At 34.4% G+C, this 23,847-nt stretch overlaps 2 protein-coding genes across 2 annotated transcripts; both read left to right on the top strand.

Moving 5' to 3' along the window:
* The first annotated feature begins 8,741 nt into the window (after window positions 1–8,741).
* LOC132055741 (small ribosomal subunit protein eS19x-like) lies at window positions 8,742–10,757 on the top strand. Its single transcript, XM_059447703.1, has 4 exons — window positions 8,742–8,899; window positions 9,777–9,867; window positions 9,967–10,150; window positions 10,455–10,757. The coding sequence occupies exons 1-4, from the start codon at window positions 8,816–8,818 to the stop codon at window positions 10,525–10,527; spliced, it is 432 nt and encodes a 143-aa protein (XP_059303686.1). The 5' UTR covers window positions 8,742–8,815; the 3' UTR covers window positions 10,528–10,757.
* Window positions 10,758–15,157: 4,400 nt separating this feature from the next.
* LOC132055740 (diacylglycerol kinase 1-like) lies at window positions 15,158–22,386 on the top strand. The gene is made up of 8 exons (XM_059447702.1): window positions 15,158–15,365; window positions 16,153–17,672; window positions 18,355–18,721; window positions 18,871–18,947; window positions 20,195–20,314; window positions 20,650–20,814; window positions 21,169–21,306; window positions 21,425–22,386. The coding sequence occupies exons 2-8, from the start codon at window positions 16,497–16,499 to the stop codon at window positions 21,572–21,574; spliced, it is 2,193 nt and encodes a 730-aa protein (XP_059303685.1). The 5' UTR covers window positions 15,158–15,365; window positions 16,153–16,496; the 3' UTR covers window positions 21,575–22,386.
* Window positions 22,387–23,847: the final 1,461 nt, after the last annotated feature.

Here is a 23,847-nt window from a genome sequence, read left to right as displayed (position 1 = left end):
CATTCTTCTCCTCTTTTGAAACTTCAACCTCATTCAAATCACCTATCTCTTTTGAATCTTCAAGCTCAATCGAATTGATGTTGAGATTATCATATTGAAGAGTAAGACTTTCAAGCTCATCCAACTGAATTTCATCCTCTTTTGAATCTTCAAGTTCAAGTGAATTCATGTTGAGATTATCATACTGCATCTTAAAACTTTCAAGCTCAGCTAAATGCAACCTAACACGCTCGTAATTTTCTTCTAACTCCTTGATTTTGTTTACCAATCTTAGAATAATAAACTTTGATCTTTCATCAACACTTTGCTTATCTCTCTCCATTTGAAAAACTTGCTATTGGTGGCCTGAAATTTAAAGAATACAATCACTTCAAATTAACACTAACACTAAAATTTATCAACCAAATTAGAACATGAACACAAAACTCTTAGTGAGGATAAGACCAAATCTCCTCCCGGGATTGCGGTCAGACCAAGAAGTATGCATTTTCAGCAAAATGCCATGTTTGCATCGCACTTCGGCATTGAGCATTTCCATCTTCTTCGTCCATACACAACTTATTCAACAAGCTATTCGCCATTCCTAACCTAACATTTCATACACAAAAATTGGGGAAGAAATTTCAAACCCTAAACTTGAAATTCGACATGAGAGGGAGAAAAGATTAAGAATTTACACAATAATTAACTTAAATGATCGAAAATGGCAAAATTTGCCACCAAAATCAGCTCTTGCAAATGGGTGAAAATCTGCAATGGAGTTGATGAAATTAAGTGTGTTTTGGGCGAAGTAGTCTTCAAATGGACTTTGGGAGTGACACGTGATCATTCCCATTCGCTATAACCTCTTTTTTTTAACTCCTTACTCGCTTAACATATGCGTTCGCATGCACTGGTCCACGTCAACGTTAAAGGTGCAAAGAATTAAGGAAAAAAAATAGATTAGAGGGGTAATAGGACCAGGGAAAGAAAAGGTGTGTCGTAGGAATTTAGAGTATAGTTCAGGGGGTAATAGTACTTTATCCCTATATATTACATATACATTCTTATACACCATACATAATGTATAAATAATAGTGTAAGATAACTTTTTATTATGTTACATTAACGTATTATTACTTGTGCAGAATTTCATAAGGACTACCTGACTAATAAATGAAATATGAAGAAGAAAGATAGAGGTAGAGCCATTAACTAATAAAAAAGTAATCATCAAATGAGACGGTGATAAAGATCAGATTGCATCGCAAAAGGGAGAGAGGAAAAAAAGTCCACCTAAAAAATTCCGCCTAAAATCAAAGCAAATAAAGATTAAGCTTATAGTTAACAAAACCCAAATGGGTTATTGTAAGAGAAGTAGAAAGACAGATATAAATATTTCTATTTGATGTTTATGGATATAAAAAAAATAGTCTTCGGAGAAGAGAAAACTCTAGAAGTTTTTTCCTAATTTTGATGGAGAATCTCGTGGGAAAAGAGACAGAGAGGTTCGAAAAAAAAGGGTTTTGAGAAAGAGAGATAATGGGAGAAAACGGGGGGAAAGGTGTAAAAAGCAAAAGAGAAGGAAGGTGAGAGGGCGAGACGAGATGATGGGAGAGATAGATCCAAAAAACAGAGGTCACGTGGGAGACTTGCTAACCAAATTGCGAAATGGTTAGTGGGGGTAAGAAATGGATAGGTGGGCCAAAATTGGCAAACTAAATGCCTCAATGTACATTCAACTTAATTTCCCTAAGAAATGATAAATTAAATATATAAAAATTGAAAGGAAGTAAGGAACTAAACATAATAAAAGCAATAGCTCAAATTCAAATTCTACTAACATAACCCATCATATTATTATTTAGTTATTCCTCAGTGTTTAACTAATTAACACGCATAAAAATAAAGATGTTAAGATAATCTTACCACAAGTGAAATATAATGTGCATGTAGGAGATGATGTAATAGTATTAGATATGCTGTATGTGTGGTTGAATTTTTTTGAGGATTTTCTACTTTTAATGCGTTTAATTGCAATATGTTGTACTCCTTTAAAAAAAATTGTAGGGATAATTTAATTTTGAACTTGGAACTTAGTTAGAAACACTATGTATTATTATCTTGTAAAAACTTATGTTTTTGCACTTTTAGGTTATAACTAGATTGAAAATACGGAAAAGGGCCAAATATATTCTTGTACTATTGGAAAAGGGCCAAATATACCCCTCGTTATATTTTGGGTCCAAATATACCCCTGCCGTTATACTATTGGCTCAAATACACCCTTCCTCCCTTAAAGTGGTTCACCTTGGAAATCCTATCCTACGTGGCAGTAACATTTGATAAGGTGAATGCCACGTGGCATTGCCACCTCATCACCCCTAACCCATTTTACTCCTCCCCTCTTCCACGACTAAAATTACGAGATAATACTCAAAATACCCCCCAACGTTTGACCAAAATCCCAACTACACACCTAACATTTGCGGGGGTCCTATTACCCCCCGAACAAATTTTTTTCGTATCAAAATGCCCCTTTTTTTGCGATGTGGCGATCCAATCGCCAACCCCCAAATATTAAATGGCGGTTGTCCACACGCGCCCGGACCACGTGCCACGTGTTTAATTTTGCCCCATTTTTTTATTAATTTCCTCCTTCCTCCATCCATCTACTCTCTTCTTCTTCAAAAAAAAAAAAAATCTCTCAATTTTCCATACTCCATTTTTATTAAGGATCCGAAAACCCATACCCAATTCTCCTTCATCTTCATCAACATTATCATCATCATCATCATCTTCATTAGGAGTTGAAAAAAAAAATCACACCAACTTGCTCAAATCTAATCCAAACAAACCCAAATGTGAAAGGAAGCTTCCTAACACCAAATAGAACAAAGTTCATCCATTAATTTGATTAAACAATCAAGAATTTAGAGAAACCCATTTGGTGTTCTTCATAGCTTTCTCCAAATTCTTAGCAATGGAGTTTAATTTTCTCCCCAAATCAACTCAAAGAATTAGTGCTTAAACAACTCCAACCAAGCAACAAGTAGCAACTCCAAACAAGCAACTTCCAATCGATTTTCTTTAACAAGATTAGATTTTTCATCCTTATTTTTTTTTCGATTTTTCCTTTTTCTTTCTTGTATTTTTCATTTTTTTTTTCGATTTTCGTTTATGGTGGAAAGTTATTCTTTAACAAGTTGTTCGGAATCATATGTGGATTTTCTTCAATTGAGATTTTCGTTTATAATGGATATTATTTTGACAACAAAAAATGGGGATGGATATTAAATAGGGTGAAGATGAAGATGAAGTAGCCTAAAAATGGAGGGAGTTCAAATTTTATCTACTTAGCATCATATGTGGCGGCTTAGTTGGCGTCCAAAACAGTCGATGCGCATTTTTAAAGGCCGTCACGCGTCAGCGGGGTGTATTCACGCTCTCTCGCCACATCGCAAAAAGGGTCATTTTGCTACTGAAAAAATTTGTCCAGGGGGGTAATAGAACCCCCGCAAAGGTTAGGTGTGTAGTTGGGATTTTGGTCAAACGTTGGGGGGTATTTTGAGTATTATCCCCTAAAATTACCATCCCCTTCACCACCATTGCCACCGTTACCGCCATATAGTTACAACTCTAGAAAAAATTTACCCTCTAATTCTCTCTCTTTTTATCTATCTTATACTTCAGATATGTAATTGCATAGTGATATTTCCATTTGTTTTCCATGGAAGAAAGAGAACGGAGTAAGTAGTACATCCCATCACTGTTTAACCTATCTCAAAGGGAGCACATTAAAAACCGAAAATCAGAACCAAGATGGTGACATAGCTAACGAAGCGCAAAATCCTTTTTGGTAAAATTCGTATTTTTTCTTGTTTGCTGTTGGTGACTTCGTGGCATAAATAGTAAATTAATTTTTCTCACACACAAGTAAAAAAGTCGTAAATATGATTTTATTTGACTTCATTTTCTGCTGTTTGATACAATAAGGTGATTGTATTTTGACATGTTTGCTAAATTTGTTTTTTAATGCAGGTTCTTTTTTTCTTCAATTAAATTTGTGAGCGCGCGATTGCGATTTGCTAGTTGTGATTGCTCCGAATCTTCTTGAAGCTCTTTTGTTTTTCTCATTTCAATAGTAAGTCCTTTACAGCTGTAACTATATGGCGGTAATGATAGCAATGATGGTGGATGAGGTGAAAAGTTTAGTGGTGAAAGAGGGAAGGAGTAAAATGGGTTAGGGGTGATGAGGTGGCAATGCCACGTGGCATCCATCTCATCAAATGTCAGTGCCACGTAGGATAGGATGTCCAAAGTGGACAACTTTAACAGAGATAAGGTATAGCTGAGCCAATAATATAATTGCAGGGGTATATTTAGACCCACAATATACCGAGGGGTATATTTGGCCCTTTTCTAATAGTACAGGGGTATATTTGGCTCTTTTCTGTTGAAAAAATATAATGAAGGATCGACCCGACCCTGCAAGGCACGCGACGACCCAAATTGAAAGCTATGACTTATTTCTACCGCACGACACTAGGGAGCCGTTTGGACATGACCATGAGATGAAATTATGAGATGAAATCATGTTTGGACATGCAATTTGAATTTCTTAAGTTGCAGTTTTTTTATAAACATAAACCCCACAAGTTGTGAATACCATCAAAATTTTCTCAATTCTTATACAATCTTACCAAATGAGTAAATCACAGTTCATAATAAAATTAATACGCGACTTGAAGACCTTTCTAAAAAATACAATATCAATTGATCAAACTTTAGTTCAATAAAAAGAAAAATTTAACATGAATAGTATTGTAACTACTATTTAATGTAGTCCTCCCACATGGTAAACATGATTGGTAAATATATTTTACCAACTTGCAGATTAATATTTAATACAAATGATTAGTAAATATGATTGGTAAATATTGAGTTATCACTATAAGGTGGTTTAGTGACACCGAAAAGTAGTTTAGTGATTTTTGTGTTAGTATACTCAAAGTTAAGTGACTTTTGTGTTAGAAACGATAGTTAAGTAACTTTTGTGGAAAAAAAAAGGGATAGTTAAGTGACCATATGTGAAATTTACCCGAGAAAATCTATATATAATATAAAGCTACGCATAGACAAAGTGATGTGGCACCCCTATATGGCCTAGAATACCATTTATCTTTTTTCTCCTTTTTTTTTTGAACTTTCTCTCATTTTAAAATCAATATGTTATCCATTAAATAATTCAAAAGTGACTATCTTAATTCTCTTAATTACACCTCTTAATTATTTTAACTACACCTTATTCTCCATCTCTAGCCGTTCGTTTTCTTTAGCTTTCTCTTTTGTAACCGTTTTTATTAAATTCTTAATCAATAGAGCATGAATTCTTCAACTATTTAAGTTGGAAATAAGAAGGTTGCAAACAATCTTTCACACACTTTCAGTTTGTTCACCCAATTAAATTCTTGCATATAATAGAGTAATATTGTGTTCTTTTGTTCTTCCGACGATTTGAGGGAGTAATATTATTTATTTTCTGTTGGTTCCTACATTGTCGTTTTTTGTTTCTAATATAATTATTTTGATTTGTTTATCATAAATCTTTCTGTTTAATTTTGGCGATTGCGAATTTTAAATTGTTGTATTTTTTTTTTTCCATGCTCTGGCAAAAGTCTAGGAACTATGATTCAATGCTTCTGTGTCTTTTACCTTTTATCGAAATATATAATGCACCAGATCTTTTTTTTTTCCCGCTTTTAGGATGAAAACCTTAAAGGAGCTTCCTTAAGTTTTTTCGATGATTCAAGCAGGAGTAAGATATTGTTGAAAGATGGAAGAGACAAGACAATTCTTAAGGTTTCTTGACGTAATTTTATAATCTCAAAAAGTTACAAATGCAATTCCATACTTTATTGTATTCTTTTTTGTCTTTATGTGAATTCGATGTAATTTTATGTTCAAAAGGAACATTGAAGAGGGAGTTTATCTCTATGATATTCGGTTTCCTATCTTTTCTTTTGTTAATTATTCTCTATATACGCGAAGACAAGAATTAATTGAGCAACGAAGAAAATAATGAAAGAAGGAAGACAAAGGTGGAGTTGTAGAAATGGAAAGTTGTGACATCTGTTTATTTCATTCATAATATATCCCTTAACTTTTAACTGTTACAATAACTATTTGAAAAACTAAAATTGTTTTATTTATAATTAGACCTTTTAATTTGATAATATGTATATTTTGCTGAAATAATTTAGCTATTCTATCGTAGATACACGTTTCAATCATATTTTAGGTTTAAGTGATGGTTCATAAAATAGTGGTAATCAATGATTTTATCTTCTACAAATATCTAATTGGAAAAAGAAAAAAAAAAAAACTTAAACTTTTCAATTTTACCTAAGAAAAACTAATCCCATTAGAAACTACTATTGTACAAGACATCAAGAGTCCCAAGGTTGTAATTACATATTGAATTTAGACTGCTCTGCTCCCCGTGTGCATAAACGAATTTGACGTTTGTGGAAAATGAGCAAGTAGGGAATTACGAAAGAAAATAAAAACCAAAGAGAGAAAAATAAAAGGAAAACAGACAGGACTAAATATAGACGAGGTTGTTATGATTTAACTCACTGAATTTTGGATTATATTTATTCAGTTTTGATTTTATTTTTTCCATTCATTCTTCTTTTATTGTTGTTATCAAATTTAGAATGAAAAATAGAGAAAAACATAAAAGTAAGTGTTAAAAATAAATTAACATTAAAACGTTAAAATTTGATCTAGATTTGAAGTCAAAATGGTTTTCAAAACAAATATCTATAAAATTTATATATATGTATACTTTTTCATTTATAAAACATCTGCTAATGGAAAACTCAGTTCATCTATGTCTAACTTTTAATAAAAGATATTATAATTTTTTATTTAATATAAAATTAATTACTAAATGTAATACATAAGAAATTTAATCTATTCTGTCTTGAGTAAATTTGTAATGATATCAATTATATCCTTTATATATTAATATCGTGATTGTACCGTGCAAAGCGCGGGCTACTTCACTAGTAATTTCTTAATCAAGAAATCGACAAGTTTACTTTTAGTGTGCTGTTTTTTTTTTTTCCGGTTATATTTTGTGTAACCAAGCCAACTTATTTTATTTATTGTGTAACCAACCCAACTTAATCCATTCAATCCACTTGGTGTTTGCTGGACATGTGGTAATCTTTCTTTTCTGGGACAATTTTTGCACTTTCTTCTTCAAATTGGATATGCACATAAACGATAATGTAGAAACAAAATTGAAAAAGAAACAAGACATTTCTTTATGGAATGTTCTATCCTTGTCATCCTTTTTACTTTTAGTAAGTGACTTTTTTGGTGGCAAATTTTTATTTCTAATTTTAAATGTAACATTTATTTGAAAAAACTTAATGAAGAATGATATGATAATCTCAAGTCTCGTCTATTATATTTTATAGGAATGATATATCTATCTTTTCATGCTTAATTTATATACATACAATTTTACATGAGTATAAAACACCTGAAAGGACGGGGTTGAAACTTTCACTGCTTTAAGCTCAAGGATGTAAATTGCAATTGGAGTGTGATAACGAAGTTATTGCACGGTTTTCCTTCAAATGGACCGATCTTTAATTTTTTGTCTTTCAAATGGACTGGTCTTTAATTTTTGTCCTTCAAATGGGCTGGTCTTTAAATTTTGCTCTTCAAAATTAAACTTATGCATAGCAGGGTATAAGTTCTTTAAGGGGCCTAGCACAATTTGTGAATATTATGATGCGTAACTTATGTGTCTTTAAGCATAAGTTCGATTCCGAAGGACAAACAGTAAAGACCAGTCCACTTGAAGGTCAAAAATTAAAGACCAGCACAAAATAGGGCCAAAAGTTCAAATGACCCCGTGATGATTGACGACCAGATTGGCCTTTTCCTTAGGCGAAGCCCGTAGATTTTTGGCCGGTTCGTCTTTCTGGATAATTGTTTAATAAATAATGATTTCTTTTGGTGTAATTTATGAATCTCTTAAATGACGGTCAAAAGATTTCTTTTGATGAAATCGAAAATTTTATGAAAAAAATACTAGACCACTTTCTAAAATTTTGCAAGTTGCAATAAATATTGGACACAGTTTAATGTTTTGTTTGTAACGTGGAGCAATATGAGCAAAATAAGACACGAGTCTAACATTTTCTAGAAAAAATACTCAGTTTATGTGACGCCATTTTCTTTATAGTTTGTCCCAAAAAGAATATTATCTTTCTATAATTAGAAACAACTTAATCTTAAAATTCCCCTTTTATTTTTGAAGAAATGATTTATAGCAATGCGAATATCCAAGATTTGCTATAGACCACAAGTTTCAAAAACTTACTTCCTTTATTAAACTTTATGTCAACTTAAACGGTGTCAAATCTTGGGACGGAAGGAGTAATTTTTTAAAATTTATATTTGCACAGCCTTTAAAAATAATAATAACTCCCTAAGTCTTAATTTATGTGATATAGCTTAACTAGACATGAAATTTAAAAAAGAAAGGAAAACTTTTGAAAGATATAGTCTAAAACAAGTCAAAATGGTGGTTTACCAATACAATAATACTAGTATTTGCGTAAACTAGAAATGTTAGTAGTAAGTAGTAATAGAAAGACATTGGGCTTTGTTCGTTGAAGCCCAATTAGCTAGGGCCTGGGTCGATATCCTTATTTTTTATAAATATAAATATAAATATAAACCCTACTGGTCCTTCTTGACATCTTACAAACCCTCGCTGAGCAGAGAGTCGCCGCAAGTAGAAGGCAAAAACATGGAGGCAGCGAGAAGTGTGAAGGATGTTTCACCCCATGAGTTCGTCAAGGCTTATGCCGCTCATCTCAAGCGCTCCGGCAAGGTATGTACTTGTATATATATTCATTAGATTAAGTCTGTCTAGTTTACAAATTTGTGTGTTAGGTTAATGCTTTTTAATTTGATCATTTATATCTCATTTGCGTGTTCTCTACATGTGTATTGGAGTTGTCTAATAAACAGATAACTGTACGGCCAAATCTGCATTAAACAATAACGTGACCATACTCTCTAAAATCATGCCAAACTATGTGTTAATTATTCCTGTTTTTGGAGTGCCAGGCTTGTTGTAAATATACGAGATGTTTCTGATTTTGTTTGGTTAACACACGTACGTGTATACCTTGTTTGGTTACTGTAGAATATGTAGTCTGAGGGTGATAGAATGAGATTGCTGTTGTGTAAGCCAGATGCGGATGTGAAAGCCTAAATACTGATTCAGCAGAACCCATTAGCTTTTGCTTTACGCTTATTAAGAAATTCATTGATTATACAATAGTATACCCAATGTAATCCCATAGGTGGACGCTTGGCTCAATTAAAGCATTTCAAAGCAGTTTGAAATAGGGAATGTGGAAGTGAAAGCAATAACAACAACAAAATAATTGGATATGTAAACTTAGAATCCAGTTATTAGCACTTGAATTTGTAACGTTGAACCCAGAAAGTTGGAACCCTAGCTCCTCCTCTTAAGTCAAGGCAAAGATTATTATATAGTCCTGTAATAAGTGTATATACATTGTGATCAGTAGGGGGAGTGTGTGTCTGCCCTTATTATTAGTAGACTGTTTATTTTCCCCTTCCAGTGTTTTGTTGTTTAGTTTTTGAACTAGCTTGCTGCTGAATGTCGGTTTTGATGGGAGGTTGAAAGTCACAATGATCTTATTCGTTTGCTGCTTATTAAAATTCCATATCTGTAGATGGAGCTTCCAGAGTGGACTGACATTGTCAAGACTGGAAAACTGAAAGAGCTTGCCCCATACGACCCTGATTGGTACTACATTAGGGCTGGTATGTGTTTTATTATCTCCCCACACTGAAGAATGGATTCATGTGAATCAGAATTTCGGTTTACTGACTTTTCTTCCATGTTTTGAATTTTATTGACAGCTTCTATGGCAAGAAAGATCTATTTGAGAGGAGGTATTGGTGTTGGTGGATTCCGAAGAATCTATGGTGGTAACCAGAGGAATGGCAGCCGTCCACGCCATTTCTGCAAGAGCAGCGGTTCAGTTGCACGACACATTCTTCAGCAATTGCAGACCATGAACATAATTGACTTTGAACCCAAGGGGTACGTATTCTTTTCACAATCAAATGCATCTTTCTTGTGTTTGGGTGTTGATATAGGGCATGGAATTCTTTTGGTTAGGAAGAACTCCTCGGATTGTCTTTTGAGTAGAATAATGTGGTTATTTAATGATGGTTTATGTGTGGTTACTTGTTGTATTTTTTGTTCTTCTATGTGTCCTGATAAAATAGATGTAAAGTGAAAAATGTATATGAAAGCAACACATTTGTGAAATTGTTTGTTTTTGATTGTGCTATTGTGTTTCTGATAAGTATTCTGATTTATATCTGTTATTTCCTTTTTACAGAGGAAGGAGAATCACATCCAACGGTCAGAGAGATCTTGACCAAGTTGCTGGAAGAATTACTGTTGCCAATTAAGAGATGAAAAAGCTGCCTTTTTTTTTATGAATACATGAGTTGCTTCCACCTTGCAATTTCAGCTTGGACCTATATAGATGTAGCGTATTGTTGAACCTTTTTTCTGCATGTTTTGCCAATTATCTTCATTTTGGGATTCTTTTTTTGCATCAGTATGCTAGTTTTGTCCGGTCAGTATTTTAAGATGTTACTTAAGATTGCTGTCTATTTGAGCATGGCTTCCTTATCTATTTTCGGAGTATTTGCTTGGTGGAAAATGTTTCCTGAAAGGAAATCATCTATCTTTCAAAAATCATAACTCGTGCTCTATGCTTTGACTATTTAAACATGGAAAAATCGGTGAAGAAGTGATTTTTGTCGTGGTTAAATGGTTTTGGTGCGAGGTAAGTACAATCATAAGTTCTTTTGTGAGAGTTGTGAAAATCAACAAAATTTGTGTGATAATTAAAGTCGTGGCAATTTTGATTCTCTTCCCCTCTCTGAGGAAAAATTTCCTGTTAGCTTAGTGGTCGTTTGGTGCATGGCCAAAATTATCTCGGGATTATAATCCTGGGATTAATTTATCCCATATCTTGGGACTATGATGGTATAAAATAGTCTCAGGATAAGTGGTATAAGAAGGTATATCCTAGCTTATATCATGGGAAGTATTTTATACTTTGTTTGGTACAAGGGATAAATTTATACCTTCTACTAAATATGGTATAAAAAATTAGTGTTGGGATATCTTAGCTTATACCTCCTACCAAACGACCCCTTAGAGCTTTTTGTATGTTTGGATAGTTTTTACCGTACAGTGGGAGCGGGAAGTTTAATTCTTTCCAATAGAATTTTAATGTCCACGTGTCCAATAGAATTTTAATGTCCAATATAACTGTTTTCTTTTATTAGCTAATTTTATCTTTCGTTAGTGATAGTGAATAAAAATACCTCTGCCGTTATTAAATTGACACTTATACCTCTATTTGGATGGAAAATTCAAATCAAACCTAATTTTCAATTTCATTTAAAATTACCCACTCTCCGCTCCGACCCATCAATTACACACAGTCCCCGTCAGATCTCCTACATTAAGCAATGCTCCAGTATTGTTCAATACTATACTAGATTGAAGCCACGTGTCCTATAGAATTTTAATGGCCTAGATTACACCTTTCCATCCTCTACAATGTTCCCCCTCCTCCCGTTAGCTTCCTAAATCTCCCTTCTTCGCCAAATGAAAGAGTAAACAGAAAGTTTCTTACCCCAAATTCAAAATTCAATTCATAGGAAAATGACCAATTCATACTCTATATTTAAGCTTTCCAGTTTTCCAAATGTGTTAACGCAACTTTACGAAAAGCACTATTAAAAGGCAGTTTTAATTATGGGTAATCTAGTCGAAAAGAACATATCTTGTTTCTTCTCTGTAATCTACTGAATAGCAGTACAAAATCTCCCCGAGATCGATCTTCTGAAGAAAATAACATGGGTCTTCATGCATTAATACCTTCAGTGTTGAAATTGCGTATAAGGAGGAGAAAAACACAAAGCTGTACTTCAACAAATTGCTCTCTGAAGAAACAAAGAGAGGCAAATTGCTGTTGCAAGCTACAATAAAAATGCAGGAATAGGATACGCCATTGTACATGATGAAGGATATAATAATGGGTATGTATTTCTTTAAGGGAGTTCTATGAGATGGGTTCGGTATAGAGGCTGGAGAGGTGTAATCTAGGCCATTAAAATTCTATTGGACTCGTGGCTTCAATCTAGTATAGTATTGAATAATACTAGAGCATTACTTAATGGAGGGGATTCGACGGGGGCTGTGTTTAATTAGTGGATCGGGGCGGATCAACAAAAAGAGTGAGAAATTTTAAATGAAATTGGAAATTGGGTTTGATTTGAATTTTCCATCCAAATAGAGGTATAAGTGTCAATTTGGTAACGGCAGAGGTATTTTTGTTCACTATCGCTAACGGAAGGTAAAATTAGCTAATAAATGAAAGTAGAGGGGCATATTTGACCCTTTTCCCTTGTGTTAATGCAAAACGAAATTAGATAGAGGCGGATTTAGAATTTTAAGTTTGTGGGTTTCCACCTATCTCAAATTAAACAATAAAAAGAGACAAAACAATGACCTACATGGTGACCAAGGAGAATTGAACTCTTGACCAATAGGAATAAAGCTTAAAGGACTCCTTCTCTACCAAGAGATCAACAACACACTTTGTTAGTGGGTTTTCAAGTTGTATTTTTTTTATATTTACTGATTTTTTCAATACAGAAATCAAATCCACATGAATGTATGGGGGTTCCCAGGAACCCCATACAAGGAGCTAGATTCGCCCCTAAATAATAATAATAGATATGCCCCTGCTTTTTACTTTCTTCGTCTCAAAAAGATTATTCTCTTTTGATTTGACATAAAATTTAAGAAATAAAGAAATTTTTTTGAAATGTGTGTATTCAAAACAGTTTAGATATTTCAAGCACAGAATTATCTCATAAAGTTAAATTATTTCTAAATATAAAAGCGAGATAATTTTTTAAGATAAACTAAAAAGAAAAGGAGTGATAATTTTTCTAACGTATGAAAGACATTTTACTGAAAGATATTACATGAAGCGTCATTAGGAGTTGAGGACGGGAAAAAATATAAAATTATTGGCTGTCATACATCAGAAATCTCTGGGAAGTTTCCTAGCGTGATGATTGTTGTTTTATAGTCTCCTTAGACATAATATTGGCAAGATCTTAGGGCTCATTGGGTTTGGAATAGTGTTCAATAACCTTTCCTAAAATCAAGAACGGTGTTTGAATTACGTTTCCTAAAACCAAGAAACAGGGAGTTTGAATTAACAATAAGATTTTTTTTTTTAAAAAAATCAGACCAAAGTTTATTGCAAATACAAGATGCAATAAACACCTAGTATTTTCTAATAGGAAATAGTTCGTAATGCTACTAAAGATATATGCAGTTTTTCTTCTCCTTTCACTGAGAGTTACTAAAGATATCTTAATGCTCTCAACTCTATTATCATTCTTACTGTTGCCACTTTCTTTCAACATCTTGACACTCTTAACGTGTAAGTTCTGACGTAGATGTGCATATATCAACCGAGTCATGTCGGCAATGTTGTTTAAGGGGTAGTGCACACAGCACATATATCAATTTTGGTTCGACTATTTAAATTAGTCTCGATAAAATCTAACTTCAAATATTTAGTCTGAAGTTTTTTATGGCTAGTTCAAGGGATTTTTGCATGGCCTAGGCACATACGACAAAAGTTCACCCGTTTTGTCTGAAGTTAGAATTTGCCAAGCTTAACTTCGGATATCGTATGTCTGCATTGCACAAAGTGATAAACATGTATAAAAAAAAAAAAAAAAAAAAAAAATTGTACCGATTAAATATCCATCTTCAAATAAGGCAGCTGCAAAAATTATATTCTCAATTTTTAAATCCTCTTTTCTAATTGAATTGTAAAACAAACAAGAAACGTTTATTTTGTGGATCATCATGTTCGAGTCGTAAACTTTAAAACCATTTGGCTTAGCGGTTAAAACCTACTTATTTTGAGAAGTGCTTTTTTTAAAAGCGTTTTTCAAAAAAATACTTTTTGTGATTGGTAATAATTGTTTCGCTAATTAATTTGAAAAGTCATTGTGATCGCTTTAATAAGCTAGATTGTGTTTGACTAATCTTTTTAAAAAGTGTTTTTGTGTGTCAAATTACGAAAAAGGACAATTATCAATGAACACTTACTATTAAGATTATTTTACAAAGACAAAATTATTTTAAATATCTATTTGTGAAAGACTTCATATTAAGTTTTTACTTTTATTTAATTAAAATTTGAAAATACATATTAAATTTTCAATTAGTATAATACATAGATAAATTACAAAAATATTAAATATTGATATAATACCAACACGGTGATTTAAATTTACTAAAAAACTACAACCAAAATAAAATTTAAAATCATTGCACAAATTAAAATTCAACACAAAGAATTATTAATTAGAAAATTAATGGATTAATGAGGGATATACTTGGTAAACATGTATTTATGATAGGGATATTTTTATCTTGAAAGAAATAATTTTCTGTTTCTCCCCAATCGCAAAAAAACTGCTTCTACTTCTACCTAAAAACAGTTTTACTAATTAACTAAACACCTTAAATATCCCAAAAAAATAATATTTTTTCTTAAAAAAAGAAGCATTTTTGACCTCAAAATCGCTATGCCAAACTGGACCCGTGCCGCAAGTAAATGTTCTTTCAACATTTTTATGTCAGGCTTATCCAAAACTTCTATTGTTAATGAGATTTAATTTTATTCTGTCAAAGCACTGGGTTAATAAAATCTAATTCAAAAAATTGAATTTGGAGAATTTTTTTTAAAAATTGGCGATGGGCTTAGCGTAGGTGATGGGTACCGTGTCCCCAACGTGTTGCTTCAGTATAAATCCATAAAGTAGGGCCCAATTTGGACATGGGCCCACCAGAGTCGGCACCCTCTGAGAGAATCCACGTGTAGGCCTGTTAATCTCCGAAGCGTCGCCCTTCCTCTAGACGTAGGATTAGGAATATATCCATAAAGATTTCTAGAAACCTGTATAAATTCATAATTAAGCCGTTGCCTAACACTTGATTAATAACGAATCAATCAACAAAGGAAAATAAAAGAAGGCTTAAACTCTACATTTGATTAAAGCAAACTTACGGCTTTTGCTTTTCTGCTTTACTTTGATACGATTCTCCATTTTTCCTACTTGGCCTAGGGTTTTGCAGCTACAATTCTGTTAGAGGAATAAACAGAGCACCACTTTTTAATTTCGTTTATAGGGTAAGGATTCATTATGGTTTTGCTGATTAGATTGACATATTATTCACAAACTATGATCACGTATTCATGTTACTTTCTTCGTCTTTTATGTCCGAAATGAGCGTTGAGCCATTTCGTGATTGTCGGTTCATTCATAATATCAGTATAACTATTTTTTTTTTTTTTTTTTTTTGCTTTGCTGTCATTTCTAAGGGATATCGTCTGAAAATTGTTACTATATCTTTTCGCTACACCGATTTGTTTATCATTGTTTTTTCGAAGCCATTTTTCTCTGATCAAACAATTAACTCGGCGTTTTTGCTTCAATGCTAATGATAGAGTAGTTGTGAAGTATATTTATTTTCGTTTGATGTGTTTCAGTGTGCAAAAGTTGGCATATGTTTTATAACTTGTACTCCTTTCAATTTGTTTGTCTTACTTTCTTTTTTAGTTCGTTTAAAATTTCCCTTTTTGGCAAACTCTTCAATTCTAACTTTCTACCTGGCATCTTTAGAACCACAAGATTAAAGGGCGTTTTGGTACATTCCATCTATGTTTAGTTTAAGATCACAAGATTTAAAAGTGTTCTTTATTTTCTTAAACTTCATGCCGAGTCAAAACCAAACAAACAAATTGATATTCTGTGCAGTATAATGGTTTTACTTTCTAGTTAAAATTTGGTAAATGTATACATGTGCAGTTTTATCCCTTTTGCCAAAGATAGGCTAATGTTACATGAACTCAGCTAAGGTTTAGTGGAATGTTTCTGGGCACTGTCTGATAAAGATGTTATTCTCATCTTTTGCAGGTTATTTTTGTTTCTTGTTGTGTTGATTCAAAGGTTTAGGGGCCTTCCAGGGTCATAGTGAATAAGCAGGATTTCAAAGATGAGTTGAAGTGAAGTATCCTCATATTTGGACGAAGGTTTCGAAGTATTGTTGGCTGGGCTTATACTGGATAGTAAGCTAATATGTTTGGCTTAATTGGGGAAAAATGAAACTCGACATCGAATTCTAACGCCAGTATGGCCTTAGATTGTGTTCGTGTTAAGAAGGTGCATGATACTGTTATTCATAGCCTAATGCTTGTCTGGGTTCATAGTTTACTAGCATACGGGTAGTTGAGTACTAAATGGAAATATAGAACTTTAAAATGGAAGAGTATAGAGAATCAGAGTTTCCACTTCTTAGCTGGATCAGCAAAAATCCTTCTGATATGGTGGCGTCCCGTCTGTTTATTCTCTCCTGTTTCATTGCTGGTTTAGTAGGAATTTTAACTATATTTTACACAGCTTTCGAGTGGAGAAGGAACTTAAACGGTAGTTGGATGAAAGCCATAGCCAGGTCAAAGAAAAACCCGAAAACAAGGAATAAGGTCCCTGCAGCTCCTCATACTTGGGCTTTGGAAACTGTTTCTCGAGGGAAAAGTTTAAATTGCTGTGTCTGTTTAAAGTCCATTTCTCCATCTCAGACTCTTGGCCCACTTGTTGCTTCAGAAAGTTTTTTTAATCGTTGCAGCATATGTGGTGCAGCCGCTCATCTGAGTTGCTCATCGAGTGCTCATAAGGATTGTAAATGTGTATCTATGTTTGGACATCCGCATGTGATACATCAGTGGGCAGTACGCTGGACAGAGGTAGCTGATCAACCCGATGAATCTTATTTCTGCAGCTACTGTGAAGAGCCAAGTTCATTTCTTGGTGGGTCCCCTATATGGTGTTGCTTGTGGTGTCAGCGCCTAGTTCATGTTGATTGTCATGCCAATATGTTCAACGAAACAGGTGATATTTGTGACCTGGGCCCTTTCAGAAGGCTTATTCTATCGCCACTTTATGTGAAAGAGCTTAACAAGGGCGGACTGCTGAATTCTATCACACAAGGTGCCAATGAGATTGCATCTTCAGTGCGTGCTAGTTTAATAAGTCAAAGCATGAAATACAAACACAGTAATCAGAAACATGGGAGTGGGACCTCTGCAGAGACAAGCAACGGTGATGTTGTTGGGGACACAACGGCTGAATGCACTGCTGATACTCATCAAGTGAATGGTAATTGTAGAATAGATGAAAACTGCAATAATGGTGTAAATAGAGAGGGTGTGGATCAGCAGCAAGACAGTGGTGTGAAAAAGATGATATCTATACCCAGCTTCAAGAGGAGTTCATCCATTAATCAGAAGGATGAATCTCAATTAATAGGGCAGAAATACGAATTGACTGATTTGCCTCCAGATGCCAGGCCTTTGCTAGTTTTCATAAACAAGAAAAGTGGAGCCCAACGAGGAGATTCACTTAGGCAGCGGTTGAACCTTTTATTAAATCCAGTGCAGGTGAGGTGAAGTTCATTAGCTAGTCACTGTTCTTTTAGCATCCATCTTGTGAACTATTCTTGCTATCTTTTATCTATGTGTAGAGCATGTCAGTCAGCACAATGATTACATGTAGGGAATGTTACCGCCATAGGTTGTAGTTGATTCTTCTGTCTTTTAAATGGCTTAGGTAGCTTGTAGCTGCTGGAAAAGATCATGAGTCTTATTTTATGTGTCATCTGTTTTTTACCATGCTTTTCAAAGTGTTGGACACATTTCGATGGACAATTGTGAATTTTGTGCCACCTAATAATGTTTCATTATTAAAGATTGACTTATCTAAACACATAACTAAGAAATCCACTTATCGCATTAGATATCTTCATACTGCTAATATAGTTGTAAGTCGAAGCTAACTTTTTAATCTTGGTCTTGTGGTGAATGGAGGCAGATCTCTATAAGGAGAAGGAACAAATATGGTATTTATTATAATTATATTATTCCGGTTACCAGGTTTCAGTGAGGCTGGCTTGCTAATTTCCTTTTTATGCGACTTGATTGTGCCTTATGAACGTCATAAACATGCGACTTATCTTCTCTGTTAAAATACTTTTTATGTGGTTTAGCTTTTTCAGTAGATTCATGAATATTGTCCAGCGAACCAATGTCTTGATCTGTGATTTCCCATGGATATGCTGCTTAGGTCTTTGAGTTGAGTTCAACAGAAGGACCGGAAATTGGTCTGCATCTTTTCAGAAGGGTGCCGCACTTCCGGATTCTTGTTTGTGGAGGTGATGGAACTGTTGGCTGGGTTTTGAACGCCATAGATAAACAAAACTATGTTTCTCCTCCACCGGTGGCAATACTCCCCGCCGGGACGGGAAACGATCTGGCTCGAGTTCTTTCCTGGGGAGGTGGTTTAGGTTCAGTTGAGAGACAAGGTGGTCTTTGCACACTTTTGCATGATATAGAACAAGCAGCCGTAACTATCCTTGATCGATGGAAAGTTTCTATCTTAAACCAACAGGGCAAGCTGCTTCAACCCCCAAAGTTCTTGAACAACTACCTTGGTATGGTGACTGATCTTCTCTAGACAGCAGTTGATATGTTAAATTTGCTTCACTAGAGAATCTTATGATCAGTGTCTCGCATATCCAATTTTATGTTGTATTATTATTTTCTTGCAAAATTTGATGAGTGTCCCCTGTTGATGTTCCAGGGGTTGGTTGTGATGCAAAGGTTGCATTAGAAATCCATAATATGAGGGAGGAAAATCCCGAGAAGTTCTACAATCAGGTATGCAGATTTTGTTCTATAAGATCACGTGAAGCATGATAATCTGGTTAGTGGATTTGGTTTGATAAAGGAATAGGCCTGTAGCTTTCAACTTTTGCTTTGATAGCTGATACGTCGGATGATGAACTTTCATGTGTAGCATCATAATAAATTGGTTTTGGGTTGCGAACAAACATGTTAGCTGCTACGTAAACCTTAAAATATGATCTACAAGAGCATCTGAACACAAAATTGGGTTGTCAAATTTTGTTTGACAAAGAATAGGTCTGTAGCTTCAAACTTGTGATATGATAGTTGATATACTGATGATAAACCTTCATGTATCACCGTATAACATCATGATAAAATTAGTGTTGGGTTGTGGCAAAACGAACAAAATAGCTGCCATGTGAGCTTTACTGTTGACTACCTCTATGCTATAATTTCAGAGTGTTCTTAGTTCCTGTTGAGAGGCTTTCGTGCGGCCAGGTTCTTGGTAATTTCACCATATTTCTTACTGATATTTGTCCTACGCCTCTATTGCATTTGGAAATGAAATAGTCAGTAAACGTGTACTTTGTTTACTTGGTAATCAGAAAACTATATGTACTTGGTAATCTCTTGACATGTCCATTTACTGAAGGCACCGACAGGCCCAGTTAGCATTTTCCTTCTGAAGAAGGTTTTAAATATCTAATAGTCTGCAGCATGAGATAACGCAGGGACACATTTCAAGTATTGATGTAAGGCAAAAAGGTGTTAATATGTGTCGACCTTAGATGGGCACCTCAAGAGAGAAGTCACTGATGCACTGCTGCTCTGCTATATCCTGGATATTTTGTTCTTTTTTGCTTCGGTGCAGCAGATAGGGTTTGGATAATAAATCCAGGTGAACTAAGATGAAGTGCAGAGCAGCCCATCTACATTGCTTTGCGTAACATTAGAAAAATGAGGATATACTGGAAAAAGTTCAATAGCAAGCCCAGTCCACCCTCCTCCATGAAGATGAAATAAATTCTACACCAAGAGTATACCAGAAAGCTAAGTCTAAGCATGGCCTATTAGTCTGTATACTGAGCTGGGTAGTCAAAGGCCTGTACTGGCTAACGTGGTTTTGTGAATGCCGATTTGTTATGTTGAGATTTGACCGTCTATGGTGGTTTTCTGTTTTCTTTCTGTGTAGTGAACTGCATTGTTTATATTTCCATGTTGTAGTCTTTTTATTTTATATGCATTCATGGCTGAAATTCTTTGCAACAATGCTGCAGTTCATGAACAAAGTCCTTTATGCCAGAGAAGGTGCCAGGAGTATCATGGATTGGACATTTGCGGATTTTCCATGGCAAGTTAGGGTGGAGGTTGACGGTGTTGAGATTGAAGTTCCCGAGGTGGTGTCAAAAGGCTTTAACTGTCCTTGTGGAAAATACATTTGAGCTGTGAATGCTTACTTTTTAATCATTTCATATTTGATTTCTTACTTCAGCTTTTATTTTTCTAAATTTCATAGTTCTTATAGAAGTTGCAAAAGTATTATTCTCTTTGGAAACAGTAAGAAATCTTTCCTCATGGATAAAACGTACAAAAGTTTATTTTGGAAATTTGGTGGATAATTTAGTATTTTCTTAGAGGTGTTTAGCGAGTAATCGCGTCTTGAAACCACTTCAGTAATCAAAAGATTATTCATCTTTAATGATGACTTACAATTTTCTGACTTGATCTCTAGGATGCAGAAGGTGTTCTCGTAGCTAATATTGGAAGCTACATGGGTGGAGTAGACTTGTGGCAGAATGAAGATGAACACTATGACAATTTTGATCCTCAATCCATGCATGATAAGATGCTAGAGGTTGTTAGCATTTCTGGGACTTGGCATCTTGGGAAGCTTCAGGTATGTAGAAAACAATTTCAGACACCACATAATTTTCATGGTACTGTGGAAGCTGTTTTCTCTTAAGGAGAAATTTCAAGTGTGTTAAAGTAGCTTCTCCTTAGGCATTTGTCTATGCTATGTGGTCATATCCTTACTGAAGACATCCACTAATTGCATCTGGTGATTCTCTGACAAGAGTTGCAGCAGATGTATACTAATTGGTAAAAAAACTCTCTGATGGTTATTTGTCATTTACTTCTAGCGGAGAACATGTTCCTGATTCATTGTGTTGACATGATGTGGCTATTTGATCTTCAGCTGCTTTTTGATTGCATTCTCTTGTTATAATAAGGTTACTGCTCTTGCAAACAGGTGGGACTTTCCAAAGCTCGGAGGCTTGCACAGGGTCAATCGGTCAAAATTCAACTTTTTGCTGCATTTCCTGTTCAAATAGATGGAGAACCTTGGTATCAGCAACCTTGTACATTGACAATAACACATCACGGACAGGTCAATCAGACTTTTGTTTTTGTTTTCTTTTGGGTGGCGACTGGGCGGCTCGGGCTTTGTCATCGAGTCTATTAAATTGCTACAGTATCTGAAATTTGTCCGTGCTGCTGAATTACAGGCTTTCATGCTGAAGAGAGCAGCAGAAGAACCTCTAGGTCATGCAGCAGCAATAATTGCTGATGTGCTTGAGAATGCCGAGTCTAGTCAAGTGATCGATGCGTCACAGAAGCGGGCACTTCTTCAAGAAATGGCAATCAGACTCTCTTAGGCACCGACACATTAATTTTGGTAGTTTGCAGCAATTAATCCAAAGTTTTGTATAAAAGCCCCCCTCCCCCCCCCCCCCCCCCCCACCCCTCCCCCTCTTTCAGGTTCTCTCATTTCACGTGTAAAATATATGGAAATTAGACATTGCTCGTTTGAATACGAAGCTAGTCAGCGTTCAAGTGATTTAGACGAATTTGGCTCCCTGTTTTGCCATATTTTATGATAGTTGAACCAGTGTCCTTGTGGTCCTGCGGTCGGATGTGCTCCAAGAGTTTCATCCTCTAGTTGTAAATAAATTGTGAGCAAGACTCTCTTGGAAGCTTTGACATGTCTATATACGCCCCACAAACAAACATCCCAATAGTTGGAGATGTCCCGCCGGGTTGAGGCTTAATATGCGGGGTTGGACCACGGTACCGGTAGCGAACTTAGGAATTTTGTGTTTAAAATCTGATATTTTATATGTAGAGAAGCAGTATTTCATCTATATAAATGGTATCTTCTGGTAAATGGTGTTCAAACTGCCACCTTTTGCTAGGGAAAGGCGGGTAGCTTGACCAATTCAATGAAATAGGTGGAGAATTTTTAAATTTAGGATTCGAATTCCAACAGAGGTAAATACTAACTGATTCTTTCCATTTGTTTATGCGTGGATGAATAGAGTTACTTGATTTCTATCCAGGTTGGAGGTAACAGAATTTATTGAAGTACGTAGAAGTAGTAGTGGCGGGATCACCTTATGTCAAAATCACACCGTTTAGTTGGGTTAAAATTTTAATTTTATCTATAAATATTATTTGTTGACTCCTCTTATTTTTGTGTGTGTCAACCTTTTTTATAATTTGATATCCCTTTAGTAAAATTTTTGACTCTGATACTGACAAGACTGTATGGACGACATGGTTAATAGAAAAGGATGGGAAGGATAGCTCGGTAGTGGGGCAGAGTACTATGATCTTAACAAATATCGAGCAACCTGTTTCGTAACATCTTCTCCTCTCAATATTTGGAAGAAGTCAAACTGCCTATAGTTTAATTTTCACAATAAAATATCCAAGCTGACATGACATCATAGTCAATCAAAATAGTCTTACGATACCGATTGACTTAATTTAACAATCGCAGAAACTAAGGCAAGTCAGTTATTAAACCAATATAATAATAAGAATACTATAGTGAATATCAGTATTTAAAATTTACCAAATGAGTGGTAAAATTTTGTCCATTAAAGTCGAACTCTGCAACGCCATAGCTTGTTCTTGAAAGCTAAAGCAATTGGCACATGCAGATGCAGCCGTTTCTTTTACTTCTCGTTTTGCTTCTCCTTTTATATATTGACCAATTTATAACACTGTTTTCTTTTATTTTCTTATATTACTAGAAAAATTGGTGCATTCTTACATACGTTTTATCAACACACTCAACTAGACCAACTCCATACGAATACGATGAATAACTTGATCCCAAGAAAGGGCCAAAGCTTTAATAATTCATCACGCTAAAAAAAAAGTAAAAAAAAATGCCTGATTATTGGATTGAAAATCAGAAACACAACTATGAAAACACAAATTATTTGAATTTAATTTTTAATCTCGTAAGAGTAGTAGATAAAATAAAGAAGTGTCCATTTAAAATTTTCGGACCAATTGAGTGTATAAGATATATTTTTAGCCAAATGGTACTAAACGTAAATAAAGGACTACTTAACTTGAGTTTTCTTTTTCGTTTTAGTGGCCATTATAAGACGTTGATATGGAGATCATAAATAACTAAAATACTCAAACTTTTCAAGATTCTAATTATAGTCGCATGGACTATCATCAATAATTAGGTACAATGGCAAACAAAAAGTTGGTTATATTCATAATATGGAGAAAGATTATAAACATCATATGTCCAGATCCCAACGGGAACTAATGTACATTAATGTCAAATCCTTAATTTTGCCGCCTATTATACGATTTCAATCCAAAAGCTGTCGAGAAGATTTACTAGTAGTTGAAACTGGAGTTTTGAAAAATATTTTCAGTCGCCAAATAAGTAAGAAAATAACTTATTTTTATAAAAAATATTTTTCGTTGAAACATTTTCTTTTATACCAAACACACTTTTAGAGTAACAAAATCTATACCTTTGATATGTTACCGATTAAATGCATTTGAAGGTGCAATGTAATATATCTAGACACCACCAATAGTCATTATAATTGACGTGATTTAATTGTGTAATTTTTTTTTTTTTTTAATCGAATGTCTTCAAAGGGACGATTGTCTA

This window comes from Lycium ferocissimum, chromosome 5 (assembly GCF_029784015.1).
Source record: "Lycium ferocissimum isolate CSIRO_LF1 chromosome 5, AGI_CSIRO_Lferr_CH_V1, whole genome shotgun sequence".
Taxonomy (NCBI): Eukaryota; Viridiplantae; Streptophyta; class Magnoliopsida; order Solanales; family Solanaceae; genus Lycium; species Lycium ferocissimum.
Note: the sequence above shows the minus strand (reverse complement) of the source record. Positions and strands in the feature narration are given on the sequence as shown.